The sequence below is a fragment of the Notothenia coriiceps genome, unplaced genomic scaffold (assembly GCF_000735185.1).
Source record: "Notothenia coriiceps isolate Sejong01 unplaced genomic scaffold, NC01 NC01_scaffold00004300, whole genome shotgun sequence".
NCBI classification, from domain to species: domain Eukaryota; kingdom Metazoa; phylum Chordata; class Actinopteri; order Perciformes; family Nototheniidae; genus Notothenia; species Notothenia coriiceps.
The window spans coordinates 197,324-220,507 of record NW_011337001.1 but is presented as its reverse complement, the minus strand read 5'-3'; the positions used below and the strand labels follow the sequence as shown (position 1 = coordinate 220,507).

Below are 23,184 nucleotides of genomic sequence, written 5' to 3'. Positions count from 1 at the left end.
TCCCAGCAGCTTCTACTGAAGCCTTCCGAGGAAATCGCCAGAACGCCGACACCTCCTCATCTCCACCGCTCCCATGTTTTCTTTTGTGTTGCCATAAGTTAGTCTCTCTGCGTTTTTGCGCTGGGCTAATGCTAATGCTAATAATGCTAATGCGAGGATAATAAAATGGCGGCTTCACAAACTTTTTGGGAGTTTTTTCTCCCACGAAAGTCCCTGCTCTCTAGCAGGGACTGAAAAGGGGGTAAAAAGGTTCTCATGAACTAATTTGAGTTCCGGATTTTTTTTTTTCGGATGTGAACCTTTATATACAGTCTATGGTGTGAACGCGACATTTCGGAACTATATCGGAAAACTGGGAAAGTACTGCGGTGTGAACGCGCCTCTTCATTTCCCCCATTCTGCAATTTGGAATAGGGGTCAAAGGTCAAGGCACAGGCCAGCATCCATGTCACTCCCATCTATGCCACAGCCAATGCAACAGAAAGGAAAAATAAAGGATGCCATATCTAATCTTTTCATTTGTAATTGTGTCCTGCAAAGAGGAGGAGATATTAGAAGTGACGATAAAAACAGAAATGCTCTGTGGGCTCTGCGAGGTTCTTCTTTTGGCTGCAGTCCTAAAATGCACCTTTATAAAATAAAAATACGTAAGGTGTGCATGGCCTCAGCTGTGAGAGGACAGGAACAAGATGTATTGATCAGTACTCAGCTCTTCACATATTATCTACAATATCCACTTGGATGTAATCAACTAAGCTGTGGTAATATCAGGACAATGGCATTAAAATACACGCTCCTGAAGAATCAGCTTTTAGAAATGACTAAAATACATCAAGTAGATGACTTTTCAGAATATATGAATATCCAAACATGTAAAATAATGTTTGAGTCACATTTAAAAATAAGGGGAAAAGCCATTGCTGTAGGATTTTTATGAGACAGTGTTAAACAAGAAACATTTCATCATATTGCTGCACTAGATAGAACACTGAAAACGGCACTTGGATATTTGAACGTACTTGAAACAAGTAGACTTGTTTAAATAAATATCACATTGTACAGGTAGATTAATAAAATATGAAAGGGGTTTAACGGTTGCCACAGCCTTAAATCACAAATTGTAGGCTTCACAAATCTTACTCATTATGGGCTTATTGTTTTAATTGTGTTAAGCTGTGGAGGCCTTCTTGTTATTGTGTCCACATTGTCCGGCAAAAACACATTTGCCTGCACGTAAAGGTCTTTCAAAGGCTGAAGACTTTTCTTTTTGCTGCTGCTTTTAATTGAACAATTCACATCTTAAACTGCACTGTAAACTTTTATTCATGTATTTTATCTTTTAATGTTTATTTTATTATCTTTGCTTTTTAATGACTGTTTTTAAATGCCGTTTTCTTAATGTCTTTTATTTTGTANTGTGTGTGTGTGTGTGTGTGTGTGTGTGTGTGTGTGTGTGTGTGTGTGTGTGTGTGTGTGTGTGTGTGTGTGTGTGTGTGTGTGTGTGTGTGAGAGACCAGGAACACCATGGGTGTTACAAAGTTGAATAAATCATCCAGAATTCAATGAAAGTGGTGATCAGCCATGTTATATGTTCAAATGTCTACTGTGAAGGATATCATAAAGCCTTAATGCAATCGAATGTAAAAAAAAAAGTTATGATTGATGAAAGTATTAAATCGGTCAGATTTGACCCGAAGACAACAGGAGGGTGTGACTGCACTGTGACTTTTGTTATAGTATTTTATTCCTGTACTATTTCCCCTTACTTAAATTTGTATTATATTTGCTTTTTAATGATTTAATGTATTTAGATGTCGTTTTATAATAATGTGTATCTTGTGCACTATGTCTTAATGCTGTTTATGTTTTGTGTAAAGATAGATAAATATACACTTTATTTATTCCAAATTGGGAAATGATTTAGTTCTAGCAGCAGTGACGAGCATTACACAAGTTTGAAAATAAGATCAAATCTAAAGCACCATTCCCTTTCAGTGCAACAGTGTTTCTCGCCACATGAAACAATGAAATAGGCATCCAGTCCTAGCTGATCTATAACATGGATCGTACAGTAATCACAAAGCTCAGTCCCCTCACCTTCTCTCTCTCTGCGGGGAACTAAGTTTAGCACCGTTCAGAACGGCAATCTCACACTTTTAATTTAAATCTCTCCAGGTGATCAGTGTCAGGCGTGCCTCTTCAGACTCTCGATCCCACTCTGCTCTCTGCCCCATTTGTCTTTCCTACACGCTTCACCAATATCTACTAATGGGTTTATTGTGGAGTGGTTTACAGAGAATACGCCTCGCTGCGAGATAGACACGGAAAGAAGAGTCTGGGGGTTGGTGGTGTTTCTGTGAAAAACCCTCTCCTGTTACAGGCTTGAAAGGGAAAGTTACATCTACACATTTGTCCTGTCAGTGAGTTCCTAATTTGCCACATCATGTTCCTCCCTTACGGTACGTCTACACTACAGGTATCAAAAAATGCTTTCAACGCTTCGCCCATTCACTTGAATGGGGTGACGTAGAAGATTTTTAATCTTCGCCGAACTGCATTGTGGGGAGCATGGCATGGCTTTGCAAGCATCACGAGCATCTATCGGCATCAAAAGTTGAACAATGTTCAACTTTTGAGGCTCGATGCTTGGCATCAGCCAATCAAATCCCGTTTATGCAAATCCCGCCAGTGCAAGCGCAGCCAATCAAACCGCGTGCAAGCTGGGAGAGCCAGACTGCAGTTAATTTCCTCATATTCCAAACGAGATATTACGGTAGCAAATCACCCGGTTCTTTACGGCCGGAACTATTTACCGGGATACAAACCGGAGGAACCAGGCATGGAGGGAGGTGGCAGAGACAGTGGGTGAAACTGATAGTTTTTTCGCCTGTTTGGAGAGTTTATATCCAGTTTACTTCGTTTTAACATTGCTATTGCTTTGTATGTCGGGGGCGGGAGATTCATGTGATTGGTTGCTCGCAAAATATCGCCAAGCTTCAGACACGCCCAGCTTCAAGATTTTTTCATGCCTGTAGTGTAGACGGGCCTGACCGTCTCCTTACGTTTCGCACAACACTGTTTCAGAATGATTTACAGAAGCCCTGGGAAGCATGTAACCCACGTTGTCTCTTTCTCTTCCTGCCTCTTTTCTTTCCATTTAGGACCACATCTACAAGCTGATGAAAAGTGACAGCTACACACGCTTCCTGCGCTCCAACGTGTACCAGGACCTGCTGATTGCAAAGAAGAAAGTAAGCATGTCTGTCTGTTTGTCCCACAGGTCAATCTCTCTGCACATCACTGATATACTCCATGTGTGATTACACACGGCAGGAAGTGAGGTCATATACCAGGTCGCTTTGTAAAGAGGCAGGAATGAGAGGTCTTTTTTTACGTTATTTATTGACTTGGTTTGTCCCTACATGAATGTTGCTCAAAATACAAACCCATGTTTTTACAGGCAGACGAGAATACACAAAATAGAGAAACTGTCTTATCTTAATCTGTAATAATGTGAACAGATCTGCTCAAGTGTGTGAGATTCATACGCTATTTAAACACTGAATTGTTGAACTGTTCCTCTTGGACTCCCAGCCGGAAACGGAGCAGGGCCGACGCACCTCTCTGGAGAAGTTCACTCGCAGTGTGGTGAGTGTCCCTCTGCTTATAACTCTTCAACTGCATTCATTCAATTACAAAGAGTCAGAGGCGCGGGAAGGTATTTTGAGTGGGGGTGCTGAGGTGCTGGACTCCAGTGAACACTATTACGGGCAATATAGAGCACGCACAAAAAAACTCCCCACACGCAAACACACAGTAAACCCGCGACTGTTACAATGAAGGCCCTATAATCAGCTCACGGCATATACGCAGGGGNATCATGATAAATGTCATGAACTAGTTTGTCTGAAATGGTTAGGTCAATTAGTCATGGTGTAGCATGTCTTAGAATTGTCTTAAAAAAGTCATAGCATGTAGCATATAGCATATAGCATGTCGAAAAATGTGTAAAACGGCATAGTACAGTTTGTTACAAAATATCATGAAAAGGTAAATAGTATGTAAAAAAATTGAAAAGAAAGTCATGGTATAGCAAAAAACAGAAATGCTATAATATGTCAATCTGCTGACTTTTGAAAAAAAAAAACTCTTTGCATGGGCGCGGGAAGGGGGGTGCTGAGGGCGCTGCAGCACCCCCTAGCGGCAGGCAGGGGGTGCGGAGCNATTGTCTTAAAAAAGTCATAGTATAGCATGTCGAAAAATGTGTAAAACGTCATAGTACAGTTTGTTACAACATATCATGAAAAGGTATTTACATAGTATTTACCTTTTCATGATATGTTGTAACAAACTGTACTATGACGTTTTACACATTTTTCGACATGCTATACTATGACTTTTTTAAGACAATTTGAAGACATGCTACACCATGACTAATTGACCTAACCATTTCAGACAAACTAGTTCATGACATTTATCATGATTTTTTTGTGACGTAGTATACTATGAGTTTCTTTCAAATCTCTCAACATGCTGATATACTGATGTTTTTTCTACATACTGTACAATGACTTTTTCATGATATCTTTTAACATGGTTACTATGACGTTTCTCTAAATGTTCCTTATATTATATTTGTTCAACATCCTATAATATAACTTTTTCAATGTACTTTATTTTGCCTATATAGGCTACTGTGACTTTTTCAGATTTTCCACATACTACTACAATGCCTTTTTTAATTCTTTAACTTTTTCACGACTGCTCCACCGAGGCATTTTCTTGTGGTATCATTGTTTACGATACGATACGATATACTTTATTGTCCCCGTAAGGAAATTTGTTCTGGACTCCATCCTGCAGTTCCGCATACATGCACATATACAAACATAGTAGACATTAAGAGACATACACATATCATCAGTCAAACACCCAGGGCTCTCAAGTTTTGAACAGAGTTCAGAGTTAGATTTTGTTACTCCAACTTCTGACTCCACTCAAAGTTCCTGTGAAGCCCTCTGTACCGCGAATGTCAACGGGTTGGGGGGGGGTGCTAGTGGAGTATGAAGCCCTCTGTCTCGCGAATGTCAACGGGTGCTAATGGAGTGCACGCGTCTCAAACAAGCCTAGTTTGTTTACAAAATTGCGGCGCAACTTGGTGGGCGGTACCCTGGAAAGAAATCTCTGCGTGAAAAATACAAGGTGTGGCGTGTGAATGGAGTGAAATGCGTGTGTCTCACGCCAAATCTCTGTACACCGTTTGAACAAACACAATACACAGACGCACATACTGACATATGGCCAACATTTAAAAAGTACATTTCATTACATTTGACTACATTTCATTTCATGTGAATGTTAAGAAGCTTAATGGACATAGATAGGAATGAGTGCTTATAGCCAGGTTCAACGCTGCTCTTGGGAACCCCTGAACTCTTCTACCAGAAGGGTAGGAGCTGGAATTGCTGGGTGAAGTATCACGTGGGTGGCGATCAGACACGCATTTTGTTTTGCCTGCTNTTCCGTCGATGATGGCAATCTGTCCAGGCCCTGAGGCAGCAAAGCAGCCCCAAACCATGATGCTCCCTCCACCATACTTCACAGTTGGGATGAGGTTTTGATGTTGGTGTGCTGTGCCTTTTTTTCTCCACACATAGCGTTGTGTGTTCCTTCCAAACAACTCAACTTTGGTTTCATCTGTCCACAGAATATTTTGCCAGTAGTGCTGTGGAACATCCAGGTGCTCTTTTGCAAACTTCAAACGTGCAGATCAGAACACATTTTATGACCAACTTATGCAGAAATCCAGTTAATTCCAAAGGGTTCACATACTTTTTCTTGCAACTGTAGGTAGGAATGAGTGCTTATAGCGGTTCAACCTGCTCTTGGGAACCCTGAATCTTCTACCAGAAGGTAGGAGCTGGAATTATGGGTGAAGTATGTGTGTGGGATCAGACACCATTTTGTTTGCCTGTCTGATAATGGACTGCTCGTATATGTTTTGGAGAGATGGGTGCTTTTTAACCCCCATAATTGTCATAGCAGTCTGTACCAGGCGAGCGATCTGTGACTTTGACTGCTCTGTCAAGTTACCATACCAGGCAGTAATACCATACCTAATGATGCTCTCAGTAACTTTTCCTCCCACACTGCTCCTTGGTTAAGCTCTTAAGGTGACAGCTGTCCCCCTCCCTCCCTTTATCTCTCTGCGTCCCATCAGGGCAAGTCTCTGACGGGCAAACGGCTGACGGGTCTCATGCAGTCGTCCTGACCAGGCTTGGATGAAGAGTAGGAGGAACCGTACCCAGAAGAGCTGCTTGGCCCTGGGGAGCAGCTGGAAAAAGACCCTGGGGTGTTGGGTGTGGCTTTGGGAGGCGGATGATGGCGCCAAAACGAGCCCAGACTGCCACCATGTTTGAAACTCACCTCAGATCTGTTGAAGAGGACTGACAGCATGCAATAAGTCACCAGACCTGACACCAGGACAGTGCTGTCACAGTGTAGAGGAAAAAAACAATCTTCTTAGGAGCTTTCTACTCAAAAGCCTGCACCACGCCAGGCTTTGTTGTCACTTGGTTTTTCTGTACTATCTACACACATGTTGCTATATGGCGCTGGAGAGGCTTTACTTTCAATGATATAAACATGGAATGCAAATGAGACTTAGATTAATGCTGTAGCTAGCTGTTTTATCTCACGTCATTCCCTAGGATGATATAAGGGAAAGAGAGTGAGGAAGTATACATATCCGCACTCTCGAGCTGAACTTCTGCTCATTCCACACATTGATGTTCAAACAGGTGGAGTAGGACACCTGCTTTTTAGCAAATGAGCTTTTTGATCATGTGGGATGGCACAAGATTGAAAACCTGTGCTTGTACAAGAGTGGTTTAGTCGGTTACAATGCGTGTTTACATGTCCTTCAAACTAATGCCTGTTTTCATGCTCATTACAGACAGAAACTACAGAACTTTATATTATTTCCTGTAAACACCTTGACCTGCTCTGGTACAGTAGGTCGTTCCTGGAAAGCAGGACACACACAACATATTCTATATCTATTTCTTAGGTTATTCAGCATATCTACAACAATTCTACTTTCATGTGTTATCACTGCCACTGTCATTTTTAACGAGAATGTCTTCAAAGCATTGTACAAACCACGCTGAACAAACAGAGGTGTGATCTTGTTTTCATCACAAGGTATGGACAGGTTGATCATATTACAAAAACAAAGTGTGTAACTTTAAATGAGCGTGCTGATATAATGTTAGGCTTTAATCTTCTGAACATTCCACTTTAGGCTGCCACAACAAGGTTTATAGTGGACTGACCTCCAACCATCCTCACATAATGTAAAGGGGACCATGATAATAAACGAGGAATGCACAATGAAGCTGGTCTGTTATTTCATGTTTTTCCGTTTCATTCCTCCAGGAGCCTCAAAGAAATCCCGAAAAGGAGCAAATAGTCGACTTTTGAACTATGATCCATCTGACAGGTACTTCTCTCTCCTTGTAGTCATATAGCGCCCTCTGGTGCATCCCAGAAGTAATTACAGGAACATTTGTTTTAGTGTTACAGGATATATGCAGGAATACTGAAACTAAATTGAATACTTTTTGAACCCTTTCCTTTCCCTTAAATTATGAATGATGATCAAAATAATGTATTAAAAGGTTATACTATACTATTACACTTTTCAGACATACTATATTATGACTATTTTTCCAAATGGTCGACCTACATAATTATATATATTTTTTCACGTTTTTAAGACTTTTTCACTACACTATAACTTAGTATGACGTTTTTTTGAACTACTATATATTCATTTTTACATACTATAATATTTTTCGACATACTATTTCATGATTTTTTAGACTTACTTTATTATAAATGGACATACTGTAAGATAGAATCAGCTTTACACTTTTTTTAAGGCCCTGTGGGGATATTTTCTGAAATGTTCTGAAGAATGGCAAGCTATTACTTTTTATAAATAGCAATTAGGTAGGAGAAACACCACTGGAATCCTTATTGAAGTAGTTGGTCTGAAGTTTTTGCTAATGTAAGATATTGGGAATGTTCAGTGCCAATTCTAGAGTCTGTGGGGGCCCTAGGCAAACATTCACTGGGGGCCCCTCGAACCAGCTTTTCATCACCACGCTCAGCCGACAGCATCCCCCCGGAGCGGAGGGAGGCAACGAAACTCAAGATAAGAAGCAGCATTTTACGGCGCGCTATGCATGGGGCCGCCTTGAGGGGGCTTCCCGACATGTCGTTGCAGTCAATTAAAGGGTGTTTCATGTTGTCGTTGCTGTGGACCTTCTTAATGGGGCCCCCCTTCTGGTCCGGGGCCCCAAGCAGTTGCCTGCCTTGCCTTGTCCGCAAGTGGCGGCCCTGGGAATGTTAATTGTCTTAAACATCATTACGCAGCAGTGGTTGATCTAGTCAGAGCTTTTAGGTGTCTCTCTCATAGTAGCTGTGAAGTAGCACCACCTGGTGGAGCTTGAGTAAAAAGCAGCAACAGGTTTGTTTTTCAAGCATCTCTTGAATCGTAATCTTGATCAAATCGGTCTTAAAATCACTTAACTTTAAAGACTACTGTCATCTTACTTTTAATCCTGCTAACTTCCCCTACTAGTCATATTCTGCAGTTTTAAAGAAGGACAGGACAATATGTTTGATGCTATTAAGGTTATATTTCAGAAACAACTGCTGAAGTATTATTTAGCAGAAAATCCACCGCCATTAGTGTCCTACAAAAACCTTGTACCTCCAAATGGGTACCTCAACATTTCAAGATCCAGCTTGTTTGACAATTCTCCATTATAGTGATTAAAGCCATTGATTAAGTATGGAATGTCAAAGGTATTTAAAGATATCTGAAAAACAAGTTGACAAGAAGTCCAACTTTGTCTATTGTTTTGTAAGTGATAAGATAATGTCTTTACAATGTGGATTGAAAACATTTAAAAATTCTCAGCGAACAAGGTTTATGAAGGACACACTTTTTCATCCTTTCCAGCAAAGTCTATGATACAAGGGTAAATATATATATTATATACTTTAACTAAAACAAATCTAACATTAATCATACACCCACAAATATAATTAGCTTGAATACTGTGAGCACAGGTCTTAATATTATTACGTTTCTCTAAGTATACAGTTGATTAAAAAACACATGTTAAAACACAGAGACCTCAATGTGTAGCCATGATAAGATTTATTGTCCATAGCCTTACAATGTACATAGAGTCAGGGTCTCATACTGAAAAGGTAAGGGTTAACGTTTGGAGGGTGCTAAAACGTTGTTAAAAGTCTGTTACCTTCTTCAAAACGGCACTAGGTAACTTGCAAAGAGGGCTGAAATAAAAACATTGTGAAGTGCAGGTTTAAAGGCTGAGGGCTGTTCTCATGTCTCTGATTGTACATCCTTTATTATTTCATTGCCTCCTTTTCTTATGTCTTACTGGAGCCCAGGAAGCAAGGAAGCGACATGAGGAGATAGGAGTCGAGGCAACCAAAAAATAAGACATCTATGCTTTGGAGCAATCATTTTAGTCAATTAAATGTAACTGTAATCTGTCCATTGTCAACGATTATGAAAGAATATCCATACTCTGCTCGAGACATCCTTCCTTCAAAAGTTCACTGAGATACATTTCTGGGTCAAAGGCAGGGCGACAGAGGAGACCAAACAAAGAAATTAGAAGAGCGGCAAGATTTGAACATGTGTAGCCCCTTGTAGAAGTGCTCTGTTGAGTGGACAACAAAGGGGAAGCTCTAAGGTAGCAGTTAGGCAGCTGCAGCGGGACAGGAGAGAGGCTGCACTCCTTTAATCTCCAGAGCCTTGTTGAACTGCACCTCCATGGTCTTAGAAGCTTTGGTGATCTTCAGGTTCCTCATACAACCTCTGAAGGACGTGTTGGTGGAGAGAGCCGCCTGCCGAACTCCACCTGAGAGAGAAAGAAAAACAGAACCTCTCACATATTTGTATTTAAAGGTCCCCTATGATACTGTTTCTCATCAATATATTATAGGTCTCAGATATATACAGAAGATGTCTCTGAAGTGTTTGGCTCCAAATACCACACAGATCATTGCAGCATTACCCATAATCCCCTCTGTTTCAGCCCTGTTTCCAAAGTGCTGATTCTCTGTCTGTTACTTTAGATGAAAATAAGGAGCCCCTCCCCACGCCCCTCTGAGAGATATTTGGTTAAAAAGAACTCAATGGTGCTCTAGGAGGAGATTCAGGTGATAAGGGTGGGGGGGGGGGGGGGTTACCTTGGTTGGTGATTGGCTAATGGTTACACAAGCCAACACATCGTTATGACATCATAAAGTGGCCAAAATCTGATCAGCTCATTTTCAGACAGGTTTTTATAGAAATGGATCAGGACAAAAAGAGAGACAATCTTTTTTCCTGAAACTTTTAGAATCTCTTTCCACAGAGGGGACACATGTTGATGTAGAAGAGACAGGAAAAAGTGGATTTGACCTTTAAAGTTGCTCTTTGATCCACAAAATGTACTAATACTAATGTGTTTTTAATGTATACTAAGGTATAATACTGAGTATGCGAGTTAGAAAGCAGTCGTACCCGGATATCCTCCGACGTAGATGGGGTTGTTTGTGTCACACGTGTTGGAGCGAGCGTTGGGGCTCTCTGATTGGCTCTGCTTCTCGTCCACCACCAGCTCCACGCGGTGCCGCAGCTTCTTGGCAGTGACCGAGTGCCACTGGCCGTCGCAGAAGCCCTCGCCCTCAGGCATGTGCTCTGCTGTGATTCGTCCAGCTCCGTTGTCAACGTGGAAGAGCAGCTGGTGACAGGAAGGGGAAGAAATGCTTGTTTTAAACGATATTTTTGAGATGTCATGCATATGTATCTAAGTACATGTTTTGTTCTGTGATCATTTAAACCAAGCTATTGCTCGGACAAGCTCAGTCGTTACTTCTAAAGTAGATATATAATGCACCCTTCACACTTATTTGTTTTCTGGTTAAGAGTGAGATGAGAGAATAATACTTCTTGTATGATAGGTTGGACAGGATAGCCGTTTCCAGTTCTTTTGATCTATTATTTAACAGTCTTACTTTATACAGTAAAGCTTTTTCTTCTCAATTTCTAGTGGAAATTGAATAACTATTTCCCCAAATGTTGGATTCCTTTAGTCAATGTTACGTACCTTGCCCTCGACAATCTCTAGTCCCAGTCCATCGTTGGCTTGGTTACTGATGCCCAAAAGCACGCCATTGGTTCTGCTGGTCCTGAACTCTAAGGCTATCGACACATCCAGACCCACTCTGTAGGAGGAGACTAGAGAGAAGGAGGGAGAGGTATAAATATTCCCTTTTTATAACTAAGGAAACTACATTTAAATGAGTTAAACTAGAACAGATTTTTGCTGAGGTTACATGTTTGTAAATGATGTCTCAGTGTCTCATCTCACCTGCTTTCAGGAAGCCAGTGCCTTCAAAGTAGGTGCCCGTCTCCGTAGCAACAAAGCATCTTCCCACCATGTGACTGGAGGAGGGCGTGGCCATGTCCAATTTAAAGTCCTCAATGACAGCGTCAGCGCGGCCTAGCAGAGGGACAAAGTAATCAGTTGAATACATTGAAAAGTATTAAAAGGAATGAAACTTCAAACCTGGATAATTACAATTGTAAATACAAATGTCTCACCTGTAGCACCTGGCTTAGCGCTTACAGCACCTCCAACCATCTTCATGTTACGAATACATCCATTGATACTGTAGAGAATCTAAGAACAGAAAAAAAAGGGATGGTTCAAAAACATTGGACATTAGTTAACTGTTCTTAGTCAATTATTGCAAAAGTAATTAATTGTTTGAACAAAACAAATTGAGTTTAGATACTAAATAGAAATATGACATTCTTGGGCGACATGAAAATAGGTTTTACCGGTCCTATTCTCTTGCTTGTGTAGTTTGTCGGAAATCCACCAACATACAGGAGTCCCACCACGTCCAACAGGTCAGCCTGGTGAGGGAAAGACAAGTTGTTATTGCCACAAAAATAGTCCTTTAAAACGTGATCAACATATGCATGGCTATAAGATCTGAGGGATATTTTCTTCTTCCTTGTCTGTCATGTGCTTATTTGTATGTGATAGTACAGTATATTGGAAACATAGTTAGAATAGAAAACAAATGTACCTTCTTTGGACTGATCATCTGTTTGCTGTATCGCCCATCAACCATGAGAAGACCTCTCTGCTTCACACGGCTCACACGGATCTAAAGGAAAAAATAACAAATAAAAAACGGGTCAGTAAGACATGAGGAAAAAGGGAATAAGGAGCATTTAAACCAAAATATAAATACAGAGACCATCTGCTGTCTATGGTGTAGAGGGAAAATGCTGCCATCTTGTGATTTAATATTCAATACATTTGGGACTTGTGTAAAGTGAATCTGAAGGACTTAATGTTCTGGATGGCAAAAAATGCAACTAAGAAAATGGTGAAACTATGAATATGACGACAGTATCTTAATATCTAGTTAAACTCTAAAAGTCGATTGTAGACCAGAATTGGTCTAACAAGTAACAAGTAACATGTAAATTGCCATCAAACAATTACTAACATCAGTGCTTAACACTTTTGTTATCCTCAAATTACACTGAAGCTAAGCAGAGTATTGTCCTAAAAGTAGTTTTCCATTCAGAGTATATATTAAGAAACTAAAATATTGTCCTGCAGCAAAATGAAGTAACAAGTATGAATGAACTTACCTTGTGCCAGTTCCCATCGTTGATGGAGAAGGGGACGCAGCCAGAGATGTTTCCATGACCGAGATCATAACCCAGACACACCTGTCCGTCCTTGATCTGCAGGAGGAGACACACAGAGGGTCATGATACAATGAGATGTCTAATGTGACCGTCTATGGACTTTGTCATGAATATAAGGACCTTGGTGATGGCAGAGAGGAATCCTGTGTGAATAAAGATGGGGGAATAAACGACTCAAATACTCACCTGTGTCTGCTTTTGGATAAAGTTGTCATAATGTGTGTGTGTTTTACAACAGTCACAACAGTGTGTACGAGCTTTTTCTTGTGTTGTAAACAGAGCTGAGCCTTATATAATGAGTGAGACGGTGCTTTAAGATACAAAGAAGCAACCTGTGTTTTCCTAAAGCATTAAACATTGGGACTAATGGGAGGGAAAATAAAGCAGTAAGTGGATACCTGGATGGTGACAAAGTCAGCATGGTTGATTCTTGCCATGTAGAGAACGAGACCAGACTCCTCCTTCGTCCTCAGCTCAAACTCCAATATTAACCTGAGACACACACATATGATAAAGAAATGATTTAACACAGTCTGTACATATGAACAACACCAGAGGGCCCAGTAAAACACACAGGCACAATATGTCTATGTGATGTTTTGCATTTTGATCAGGATACTGGATTATCACATCATTGCAACAAAAACCAAAAAAATGATTTCCTCCGAGGGTAATAAAACACTTACAATTTTCCAACCAATGGATGCAATTAGTTCTTGTCGCTGTTGATTTAAATGGCTGGAATTGCTTCACACAAAAATGGTTTTATTCATTAAAAGCGGAACAAGTAAAATGTCCTAACCAAATTAAATTAATAAGGCATAGCGTGGAATAATAAGTAAACAAAAAGAAAGAAAAATTGCAGTTTTAAGTGAGTAAGACAGCTATTTGATCCTATTTTCTAGCACTGACATTTTGATATGAAAAGCAAGCTATCTGAATGTAGAAAAATGCCCAGTTAATGAATGCTACAAAGTAACATTATGTAAACAAATTGAAAAAAGTCATAGTATAATATGTTGAAAAATAAGTTCTATAGAGAGGCGAAGTCCCTCCCTTTCCGGGGGACCTCCATGGGACCTTATTTCGGAAAAATTATGTATTGAAGTCAATGGCGAGAGAAAACGTATCTTTCGATCCTGTTTGAATTGTGCCACGAATTACACATATGATGTTTGTTAATCTTAAAAAATNACATCAGCAGGAGAGGACTCTTTAAAGTAGAGACACTACATACTGATATACACCTGAACATCAGCAGGAGAGGACTCTTTAAAGTAGAGACACTACATACTGATATACACCTGAACATCAGCAGGAGAGGACTCTTTAAAGTAGAGACACTACATACTGATATACACCTGAACATCAGCAGGAGAGGACTCTTTAACTATTTGATTGATTCAACAAGATATTCAAATAAAGAAGGGAATAGTTTCTAATGATTGGATGTTCATTTTTGTCCTCCTTTTTATTTTCACATTGTGTTAATGCCTTGTCAACATGCTGCTGTGATGAATAGGGGATATGCTGAGGATAGCCCTTTAGTAAAACGCAGTTAAAGAAGTGATGCAATGTTGAGTTTCTTGGTGTAAATAAGCAGCCAGGTGTACTGGAGGATAGCGTTATGAACAGTGAGCCCTCCCCGGCTGAGGACCTGTGAAAAGAGCTGTATTTTATGGCCTGTGTGTCTGATAGTGATCGTTAAACTCTAAATGTGAGGGAAGGTAAAGGGGGTTCTGCGCATTGATCTCCGGGTGAAGCTCTCCCTCCGCGGACTGACCTGCTCTCCACCTCCGCCAGGTCCATGCCCTCCTTCTTCACCGTGACGTCACTCATCTTCTACCTGAGTATCTTCTTTATTCTCTATTCTGTGTGTTCCTGAGGATCCTCTGAAGCTAGGTAGTCTGTTAGCATCAGGTTAGCATGGAAGCTAATGTTGACATGCTGAGTTCAGGGTCCTTAGGGGGGAGTTCGCGGGGCCGCCCTAAAAACTGCCTGTTCAAAAACATCTGAACAAAATAAAGAAATAAAGGCACTAGTTATCTGTCGCCACTTTTTAATTTAATTTTCTTTTTCACAAATACAGATGTGTGTTATCCATACAGTCTATGGTGTTATCATGTCGCCATTTTCACAAAAATATACTATGTTTTTATTTCTCAAAATAACAAACCAATCCTATTTTGCGGAGATGGATGTAAAATATTATTATATATTTAAACCATAGACTGTAAATATGAAAGAAGAAGAATGATGGTACACAACATTAAGCAAACAATACAAATGTGTCGTTTTTAAAAATACGTATTTTCCAATCCAGTTCATCCTGGCGGGGCGGGCGGGGACTGTGTCTCTGAAGAATCCTCAGGGTTTTATTAGCCCCGCCCCTCCGCTCCATGCCAGTAAACAACGCAGGCGCACATCTCGTTGCTATGGTGACGCGTCCGAACAGTCAACAGCAGTTTAACGGAAGTGTGTTTTTTAATCGGAGCTGAAATCTGAAGTAAGTAGACTTAATAATCTTTAAGCTTTATTATAATGAACTTTACTTAATTATAATAATGATATATTTATAAATATATATAAATACAAGAGGATAGAGTTTCTCTTCATTCCCGTAGGAACATCAGGGAAAGTAGTTCCGGTCTATAAACTGTTAAAGCAATAACCCAAGAGTCCCTTAAGATGGGGATGTCACCGGTTTCGGTGAGTAACACGAGTGTAATGTGTAACGTTAATGTCAGCTAGCTAAATTCACTTACGCGACTCTGGAATTTGTAGTCTTTCTAGCTGCGTATTTTTCATTTTCTTATATTTCAACAGTTTTACGACAAACTGTGACTTTTTTGACTTGGAAATAATTTTTTAAGATTGACAAACATCATATGTCTAATTCGTGGCACAAATCAAACGGGATCGAAAGATAATCTTTCTCTCTCCATTGACTTCAATACATAATTTTTCCGAAATAAGGTCCCATGGGTCAGAAGTAGATGGGCGGGGCTTCACCTCTCTATAGCATTTTGAAAAGAATCAAAACCAATTCATAGTATATCGATACATAATTTAGACATACAGTAAGATAGTATGTGAAATTAACCTTAAAAAAGTCATGTCGAAAATAATTATACTGTAGTATGTTAAAACATATGTCGAATATGTCATGAAAAAAGTCAAGGTATTAATTAAGTCATTGTATAGTATGTGGATAAATACTTTAAAAAATCATACTATAGTACTTTGAAATAAAATAAAAAAAGGTCATTGTATAGTATATTGAAAAAAAAAAATAAAGTAAGTATGCAGGAATTATAAAAGCATAGGCGTATGTTGAGGAAACAATTGTATTGTATATAACATTCTTAGACTTCAGCGAGTGTTAGAGATGTTTTGACTTCTAGCCAGCCACATCATTTAACATTGAAAAGTTATATTGTCATTTTTATATTGTAAGATAAATCCCCCCCCGGTCGACACAAAGCCGACCCACATAAAAAAATCCGAATTTCCTCCCCCGTGTTTCATACCTCTCTCTGACTTTGGCGTCTTCAAAGGCAAAGCTCATGTGGCTGTTTTTGGTCAGTCCGAACTGATAGGCCTTCTCCAGAGCGGCCGGGGCCACAGCTGACGCACATGAGTCCTGCAGATTGGAAACAACACGCCAGGTACAATGAGAAGGTTTCAGAGCACGGCTCCACTGCCTCCTGTCAACAGGAACCTGAGCACCTGAGCACCTGAGCAGAACGAGCCAATCACAACGATAGGGTTTCTGCGTCTGATCTGCAGGGACTTAACGGACGTATAGGTCACTAGCAATAGTTTATTATATGGAAAACAGATAAATGAAGATTATAAAGTAAATGGTTAAGTGTGCCTTGGATGTGCATTAAAAGATTACCATACCAAGCACTAAAGCAAGTTGTAGCATTTTAAAAGGAATTAAATTGCCATCATCTTTGATCACTGTTTGTCTATTGCCTCTTCATCTCCAATCAGATACTGCCAAGGTGGATTTGGCTGACACTGTTTTCAGATCAATGGACCCTCCTCCCACAGTTTGATCATCATAAATCCTGCCCATCTATCCTTTTAATCTTCAAACACCACAGTCGGATTTTCATTTGATCCTTTTTTCAGTTTGGCAGCGGGGTAACCAAGGCATTCGATCGTTTAACCCTTAGCATTTCCAGGGTGCAGTACCGCCGGGGACCAGAAGATGTCAGTGTTGTAAAAGTAACGGTGTTTAAGTTATGACATTTTCTTTTTATTCCCTTTCTACTACAATTTTCTTCCACTTGCTTCCTTCATTTATCTGTTTCCCCTTGTCCAAGTCTTCCTTCTGTTCTCCCATCTGCTCCTACTTCCTCTACACTCCTTTCTCTCATCTCACTTTCTCACTTTCCCCTTCTCCAGTCCTCTTCACCACACCTCTTATTATTTACTTCCCTGCTTTACTCCAATATCTCCCTCCTCTACCTCCTTCGGGTGAACTTCTCCTTGCTCTTCTTGACTCTAAAATCACGTCTCCTCTCCCTCTCGGTCCTCTAGATTTCAGACTCCTTCCCTCTATGCTGACTTATCCTTTTCTGTTCACTTGAAGGCTTGTTTCCAATGGTTGTTATTTATTCTATCCACCACTATCTCTTCTTTAATTCTCCTGCAACGTCCCTGTCTGCTCCTTTCCTCCCATATTTACCCCCCACCTTCCTCTCTTGCTGCTTCCTCCCTCTAGTATCTTCCCAACTGATCTTGTAGACTCCCGTCCTGTGTTGTCCTCTAACTCCATTCCTTCCTTTCTTTTACCACTCATTTTCTCTTTCTACCTTTCCCTTCTCTTCCTTCTCTGACATTTTAAACCTTGCCAAATCACCTTTCCACCTATCTATCCTCCTCTCTCCTTCCTTTCCTGACCCTTCACCTCTTCTCCTCTCATCTCCTTTCCTCTCTCCTTTCCTATTTTAAGGTCTGATCTCCTCTACCTTCACCTGTTTTTCAGCCATCTATGTCTTATCCATCACCGACCCCTGCCTCCAGTGGAAGACCTTCACTTTTTAATGCCCTCCTTTCTCCATCTCCTTTCACTTCTAACTCCACTTTTTGTCTTTACCTGTCCTCAATTAATCCCCCACATTTTACTTTGTGCCTCCTTTCCTCCAATCTGCACTTCCTTACTCATTTCTGGGTCTTATTATATTTCTTAATAAGTACCAAAGCTTTTTGCCATACCTCCAGTGTCAGTGTGAGACAAAGTTAGAGAGAGAGGGACAGTGTGTGTGTGTGTGTGTGTGTGTGTGTGTGTGTGTGTGTGTGTGTGTGTGTGTGTGTGTGTGTGTGTCTTAATCTGCTCTCCTCTCTTGTTCCCTTTCAAGTGAAGACATTCTCCACACCGTGACCTTGCTTTGTTACAGCTGACACTCACCTCTTATCGTGCTCTGTCCTCATACCCGCTCCTCCTCCTCCTCAACCTTCCTCTTTTTACTCTCTTTCTCGTTCTCCCCCTATCTAACAAAAGGGAGATGTCACTGGCTCGGGAGCTCTTTCCTTCCCTCTCCTTTCATTCTTCTGTCGCTTCCTCTCCTCCGTCTTTCCATTAAGCCAACAAAAGGCTCGCCCGCTCTGCTCAGAAAGACTCTCCCTCTCTTCCTTTCCTCCTCTTCCTCAATGGCTCACATCACCTTTTCTCTGTGCTCACGTCCATCCCCTCTCTTCCCTCCCTTTCTCTCATCCCCTCCGCGTCTTTCCATTAAGCGAACAATAGGAAAGCCGTCTTCCATTTACAGCGGCTGGTCTCTGGTTGGAGGTCACACCAATAGAATCTGAAGTAATTTAATTGGGATTACGTATAAGTGTGTGTGTCGTAGAGAGATCAGAAGTCTGTGCTCTGCTTATTGTAGTTTTCACAGAAGCTACCCTTTTGACCTCTGGTTGTAATTAGCTCTAGCTACAACTGTTGTACTGCTGAACTCAGGACCAATTTAAAGACGGTGCAGTGCAATGGTCCTTCAGCATATGCTAATAGTCACTAAATGGCTTAATAGTGTTTCAAAGACAGGTGTTGAATTCAAACAAGAAAAGCTTGAGGCCACTAATGCTGTCGATGCAAAAGCTGCACCAAGATCTTAAGGAGGCAGTTGAATGTGAAAAGTACATCGCTGTGTAAACTAATCACCTGTAAAGCAATGCAAAAGCTGGAAAGAGAGTGGGTGGTGGTGTGTAACATCTCCTCACCATGAGAGTATTAAATGAGAAGGCTCTCACTTTTCTCAATAACCAATGTCAAGGGCTCTTGGGCAAAGCACTTAACCCCGAGCTGCTGGAGCAGAGCTGGTCAGGGCAACCAGCACGGAGCTGCTCAGGACAAATGTGAAGGAGGTAGATAAATAAAGCTTTTCTCAACAGACTTTCTCTCGGTGAAAAAGGAGTAAATGGGTGAAAAATGTACTTTGCATGGAAGCTTTATGAATCTTTACCAGAAAGCTCTGAGTAAGTATGAGACTATACCTGATTTTAGAATGAAAAGACAACAAGGTAAATGGAGGAAGCAAGTGAAAAAGGGCTAAGGTTGATGGTGTGTGTGTGAGTGAGTGAGTGAGTGAGTGAGTGAGTGAGTGAGTGAGTGAGTGAGTGAGTGAGTGTATGTGTGTGTGTGTGTGTGTGTGTGTTAAAGGACAAATCCTGGGCTGTTCCATACTTTTCTTACTGTCAAAGAAACCTATGGAAAATCAAACACTACAATGTATTGGTCATGTATTGCTTCTGTAACCAAAGTGTGATAAGCGCCTTCAGTGTTGAACATTGATTGATCACCATTTGTGTGCATGTGTGTGTATGTATACCAAGTCAGCGCTGGGCTCCGTGTTGGCGGTGGGCGGGGCTGCAGCAGTGGGCGTGGCAGCAGGAGGGGGCGTGGCCTCCTGAGGGTCAGCAGTCAGGTGGAAAGGAAGCGCATTAGTGGCAGCCATGGCGACAGAGTTTATGACAAGCACACACTCCTCCAATCAGATACAGATAAGCAATGGTGTCATAAACGTGGAAGCTTAAAGAGGTTATTGAAGATATGCAGGAAATGTGTGAGATTTTGTTACCTGAGAACGTGACCCATTTGACTTTTTAATGTGGGTTTTTAGTGAGCTGTGATTTAAAATGCTAATTAGAGATTTCATGTTTTAAGAGGTTCACTGGAGCCTGTAAGGTCCTCCTAAAAGAGTCTCTTCAACCTCTAAATTGGTGCATCAAGAATCACAAGTAGAGAGTTTGCTGTAAAAGAAAAGTGGGAGATAAAGAAGCCTCTCTTTGCGAGCAAATGCTGAGAATGTTATTTACTGACAGTTGTGCTTTTTCCTTCAGGCTGACGATATATTTTGCTGTGGATGGAAAATGCATGTTTACTGTGTGCAGAGCTGCGTCTCTGATGCAGCAGCAAAACAATACACATAGTAATTGTGTAAAACTCTGATCTACACTGTCATTATAAAAAACTGTTTCATAATGATGTGTTTTAACTACCTGACATGATCCATTAAAGCACCAACATGCTGACTACTCCCGGCTGAAGGTGGACAGATTAGTGTATCTGTCTCTATAAATCTAATCATAAAAGAAAATCGATTTAGATGTTATTAAATCACAAGGACTTCAAATTGGGTGATAATCAAGTAGTGTAGCCTGGTGTATCATCAGAGTAAGGCAGTGTCATATTTGAGACAGAATAAAGCAAAAAAATAAATAGATAATCTTTACAAAAGTATACTTTACAATGGAGGCCAGCTTGTATTTGGTAAGCTAATAAAACGTAATTACTCACTGAAATATTGTGAAAACGTACTTTCCACCTCAGTTTAACTATAAAGCTATATCTTCTCACAGCCTGTGGTCTACTCTATGTCATAAAACAGATGAACTTACAGCCCATAAAGCAACAGACCACAGAGTTATAGCGGAGCTGGCCAAGCTATGGCTCTGTGCTTCATGATCAATGTCCTTTGAGAGGTGTAGTTTAGCAGGTAACTGATAAACTATGACTGCTTCAAGGCTTGTCATACATTAAATATAAAAAATATATCTCTTGTCTATCTCAATGCTAAGGGTATAAATTGAATGACTCACTGCCCACCAGCCTCTTAGCATAGTAGCTAAACGTTAGCGGAGAGTGTTTTGGCTCCTCTGGGCTCATAAAGCATACATGGCATGCACAGTTAGCGTAGCGCCGTGGAACCGCACTGCATGACAGGCTGCCAGAGGTGGAGTTTAGTGGCTCAAGGCTAAAGGGACTATAAAGAAGAGTTAATGGTCTGTACAACTGCTATGTGATGAAGCGCTAAGCTAACAGGGCGAGGCCACGGCTGCATTTCATCAGAGAGAAATGGGTGTGCAGGTGTGAGTAACAATCAAAGAAAAGAAAATAATAAATATGTGTTGGAGTTATGTGCGCTTCTGAAAATGCATATGGGCTTATGTAGTTCCCTCACTGTACTGTGTCTTTATATGTGACTTATGTGCATCTACTGTAAATGTGCCAACAGCTTAGAATAGGCCAACTAAACAAAAATATTGCCCATTTAATTACTGCAAGTAAAACCCCTCCGGTGTAATATTAACATCCCTAACTTTCACATGACATTAAGTTTTAATACCTTAACACCATCTGTTAAAAAAATATTAATGATGAAAGTTATGCCCATGAGTGTTTAGTATTCTAAGTGCGTGTGTTCCCACGTTAATTTTTAACCACTTACAGCAGGAGGACCTGGGGCTGGTGTCGGGGTCAAAGGAGGACTGAGAGGCTTCGACACCTCCTTTTCCTCCTCGGGCTCCTCTTCCTCGGGCAGTGGAAGAGGAGCTGGCGGAGGGGCGATGTTGGGGCACTGTCCGATTTCAGCGTTCTCAAAGGACACAGGCAGGGAGAAATCTGAGAGACTGAGAGATGGACCGACAATTAGATTTAAAATGACTGGACGTTTGGCTGACACTGCAAGAACACCAAAATAAGATAAAAGTCCATCATGAAAATTAAAGGGACCTGTTAAGATGAGATCAGATTGAGTGTTACAGTATCTTCATCAGTCACGTATATTTTCACCTTGCTATAAGATAGTCTCTTTGACTGATGTTGAAAGATGCATACAGTGGATTTGCTGAGTATATTTATCCGAAACTAATTTGTCACGCTTCACTGATCATCACCACTGTCACTGAGAAGACGAATGGTTTCTAGCAGTGGAAATGTGTGCCATATATGGGGCGAAGCCTGCGAGCTCGTTCAGGCAGTCAACTCGAGCACCAATGATACATTAACACGTGACGCGTCCCTCTTACAACCAACCAAACACTATCTCCTTAACTTGCCGCTCTATTTAAGCTGCCAGGTCTTCCTGCCTCTGCCTCCTCGCTAATGCTGCGGCGCTGTCACATTGCTGATGCGTTCACGTGCTGCTGCTCGCCCCACCACCACCCCAGCTTCCACCTGTAGGCTCGGGGACGCCAAACTCAACTATATGCTGCTCTAATAAAACTATTAAGAACAAGTGAGTTGTCTGACTGAAATGCTATATCTGCATCTGTTCATGTTTCCATCAACACAAAACTGACACAAACATCCAATAAAGGCCAATCCTCATAGACCCAATAGGCGCGTTCACACCAAGTACTTTTCCCACAAAGGTTCCTGAGAACTACGATTTAGTTGCGTTCACACCAAAAAGTCCCAGGAACTAAATTAGTTCTAGAGAACCTTCGTGCTGGTCTCATGAAAAGCGGTGTACTTTCGCAAGCGACCCTCTTTGAGAACATCAAGAGTACTTGATTCAATGTCTAGCGGCAAGTGTGGCCTTTAAAATCACGGACGCCCCCTCCTAATACGTTTATTCGGCGCACTAGCAGTGAAGAAGAAAGACAAGACGAAACCTAATGACCGTCGGCGGTTTTGTTGAAATGCCCGCATACTGGCCGCGGGTTTAGGCCGGCCTTCGAGGGCCCTCAAATCCCTGACCGAAGTCATTTCGGACGACCGCCGTGAGGGTCGTCGGAAGTATGACTTCGGTAAAGGGGCTTTGAGGCTCATTTGCCGGTCTTGCCAGGCTGTGGAGGAGAGTAGAGGGTCGGCGAGGGGTCTACAAAGATAAAACCTCAAACAGTATTCAATCAGAGAGACGCAAAGGACGCGACCGGAATTACGATTACGGGATTCATTACGTTACGGCTTCCGTATATTTTACCAGGCGCGAAGTGTTTTCAAAAACCCGCTCAAACTGCAACGCCGCACCCGAAACGGGTTAAAGGCGGGGTCGGTTAGTCTGTTGTCCTTGAAAAAAGAAGGGTGCTTTCGAGGGACGAGCAGATCGTCCGCTGACTTTTCC

The 23,184-nt window shown here is 41.2% G+C and overlaps 2 protein-coding genes across 2 annotated transcripts in view; one reads left to right on the top strand and one right to left on the bottom strand.

The window, feature by feature from the left end:
- The window catches only part of LOC104942191 (regulator of G-protein signaling 6-like), a 32,820-nt gene extending 25,430 nt beyond the window's left edge, over positions 1 to 7,390 (top strand). The window contains exons 10-12 of the mRNA XM_010767389.1: positions 3,162 to 3,251; positions 3,595 to 3,648; positions 6,221 to 7,390. Of these exons, the coding sequence (XP_010765691.1) occupies positions 3,162 to 3,251; positions 3,595 to 3,648; positions 6,221 to 6,271 (195 nt within the window). The 3' untranslated portion in view covers positions 6,272 to 7,390. The remainder of the gene's footprint in view (positions 1 to 3,161; positions 3,252 to 3,594; positions 3,649 to 6,220) is intronic.
- Positions 7,391 to 9,213: 1,823 nt separating this feature from the next.
- On the bottom strand, positions 9,214 to 22,826 carry LOC104942190 (laminin subunit alpha-2-like). The gene is made up of 13 exons (XM_010767387.1): positions 22,772 to 22,826; positions 21,565 to 21,797; positions 19,666 to 19,743; positions 16,357 to 16,469; positions 13,225 to 13,318; positions 12,767 to 12,862; positions 12,190 to 12,270; positions 11,936 to 12,013; positions 11,696 to 11,774; positions 11,463 to 11,594; positions 11,199 to 11,329; positions 10,613 to 10,832; positions 9,214 to 9,965 (listed from the first exon to the last, which is right to left on the bottom strand). The coding sequence occupies exons 1-13, from the start codon at positions 22,824 to 22,826 to the stop codon at positions 9,805 to 9,807; spliced, it is 1,551 nt and encodes a 516-aa protein (XP_010765689.1). The 3' UTR covers positions 9,214 to 9,804.
- Positions 22,827 to 23,184: the final 358 nt, after the last annotated feature.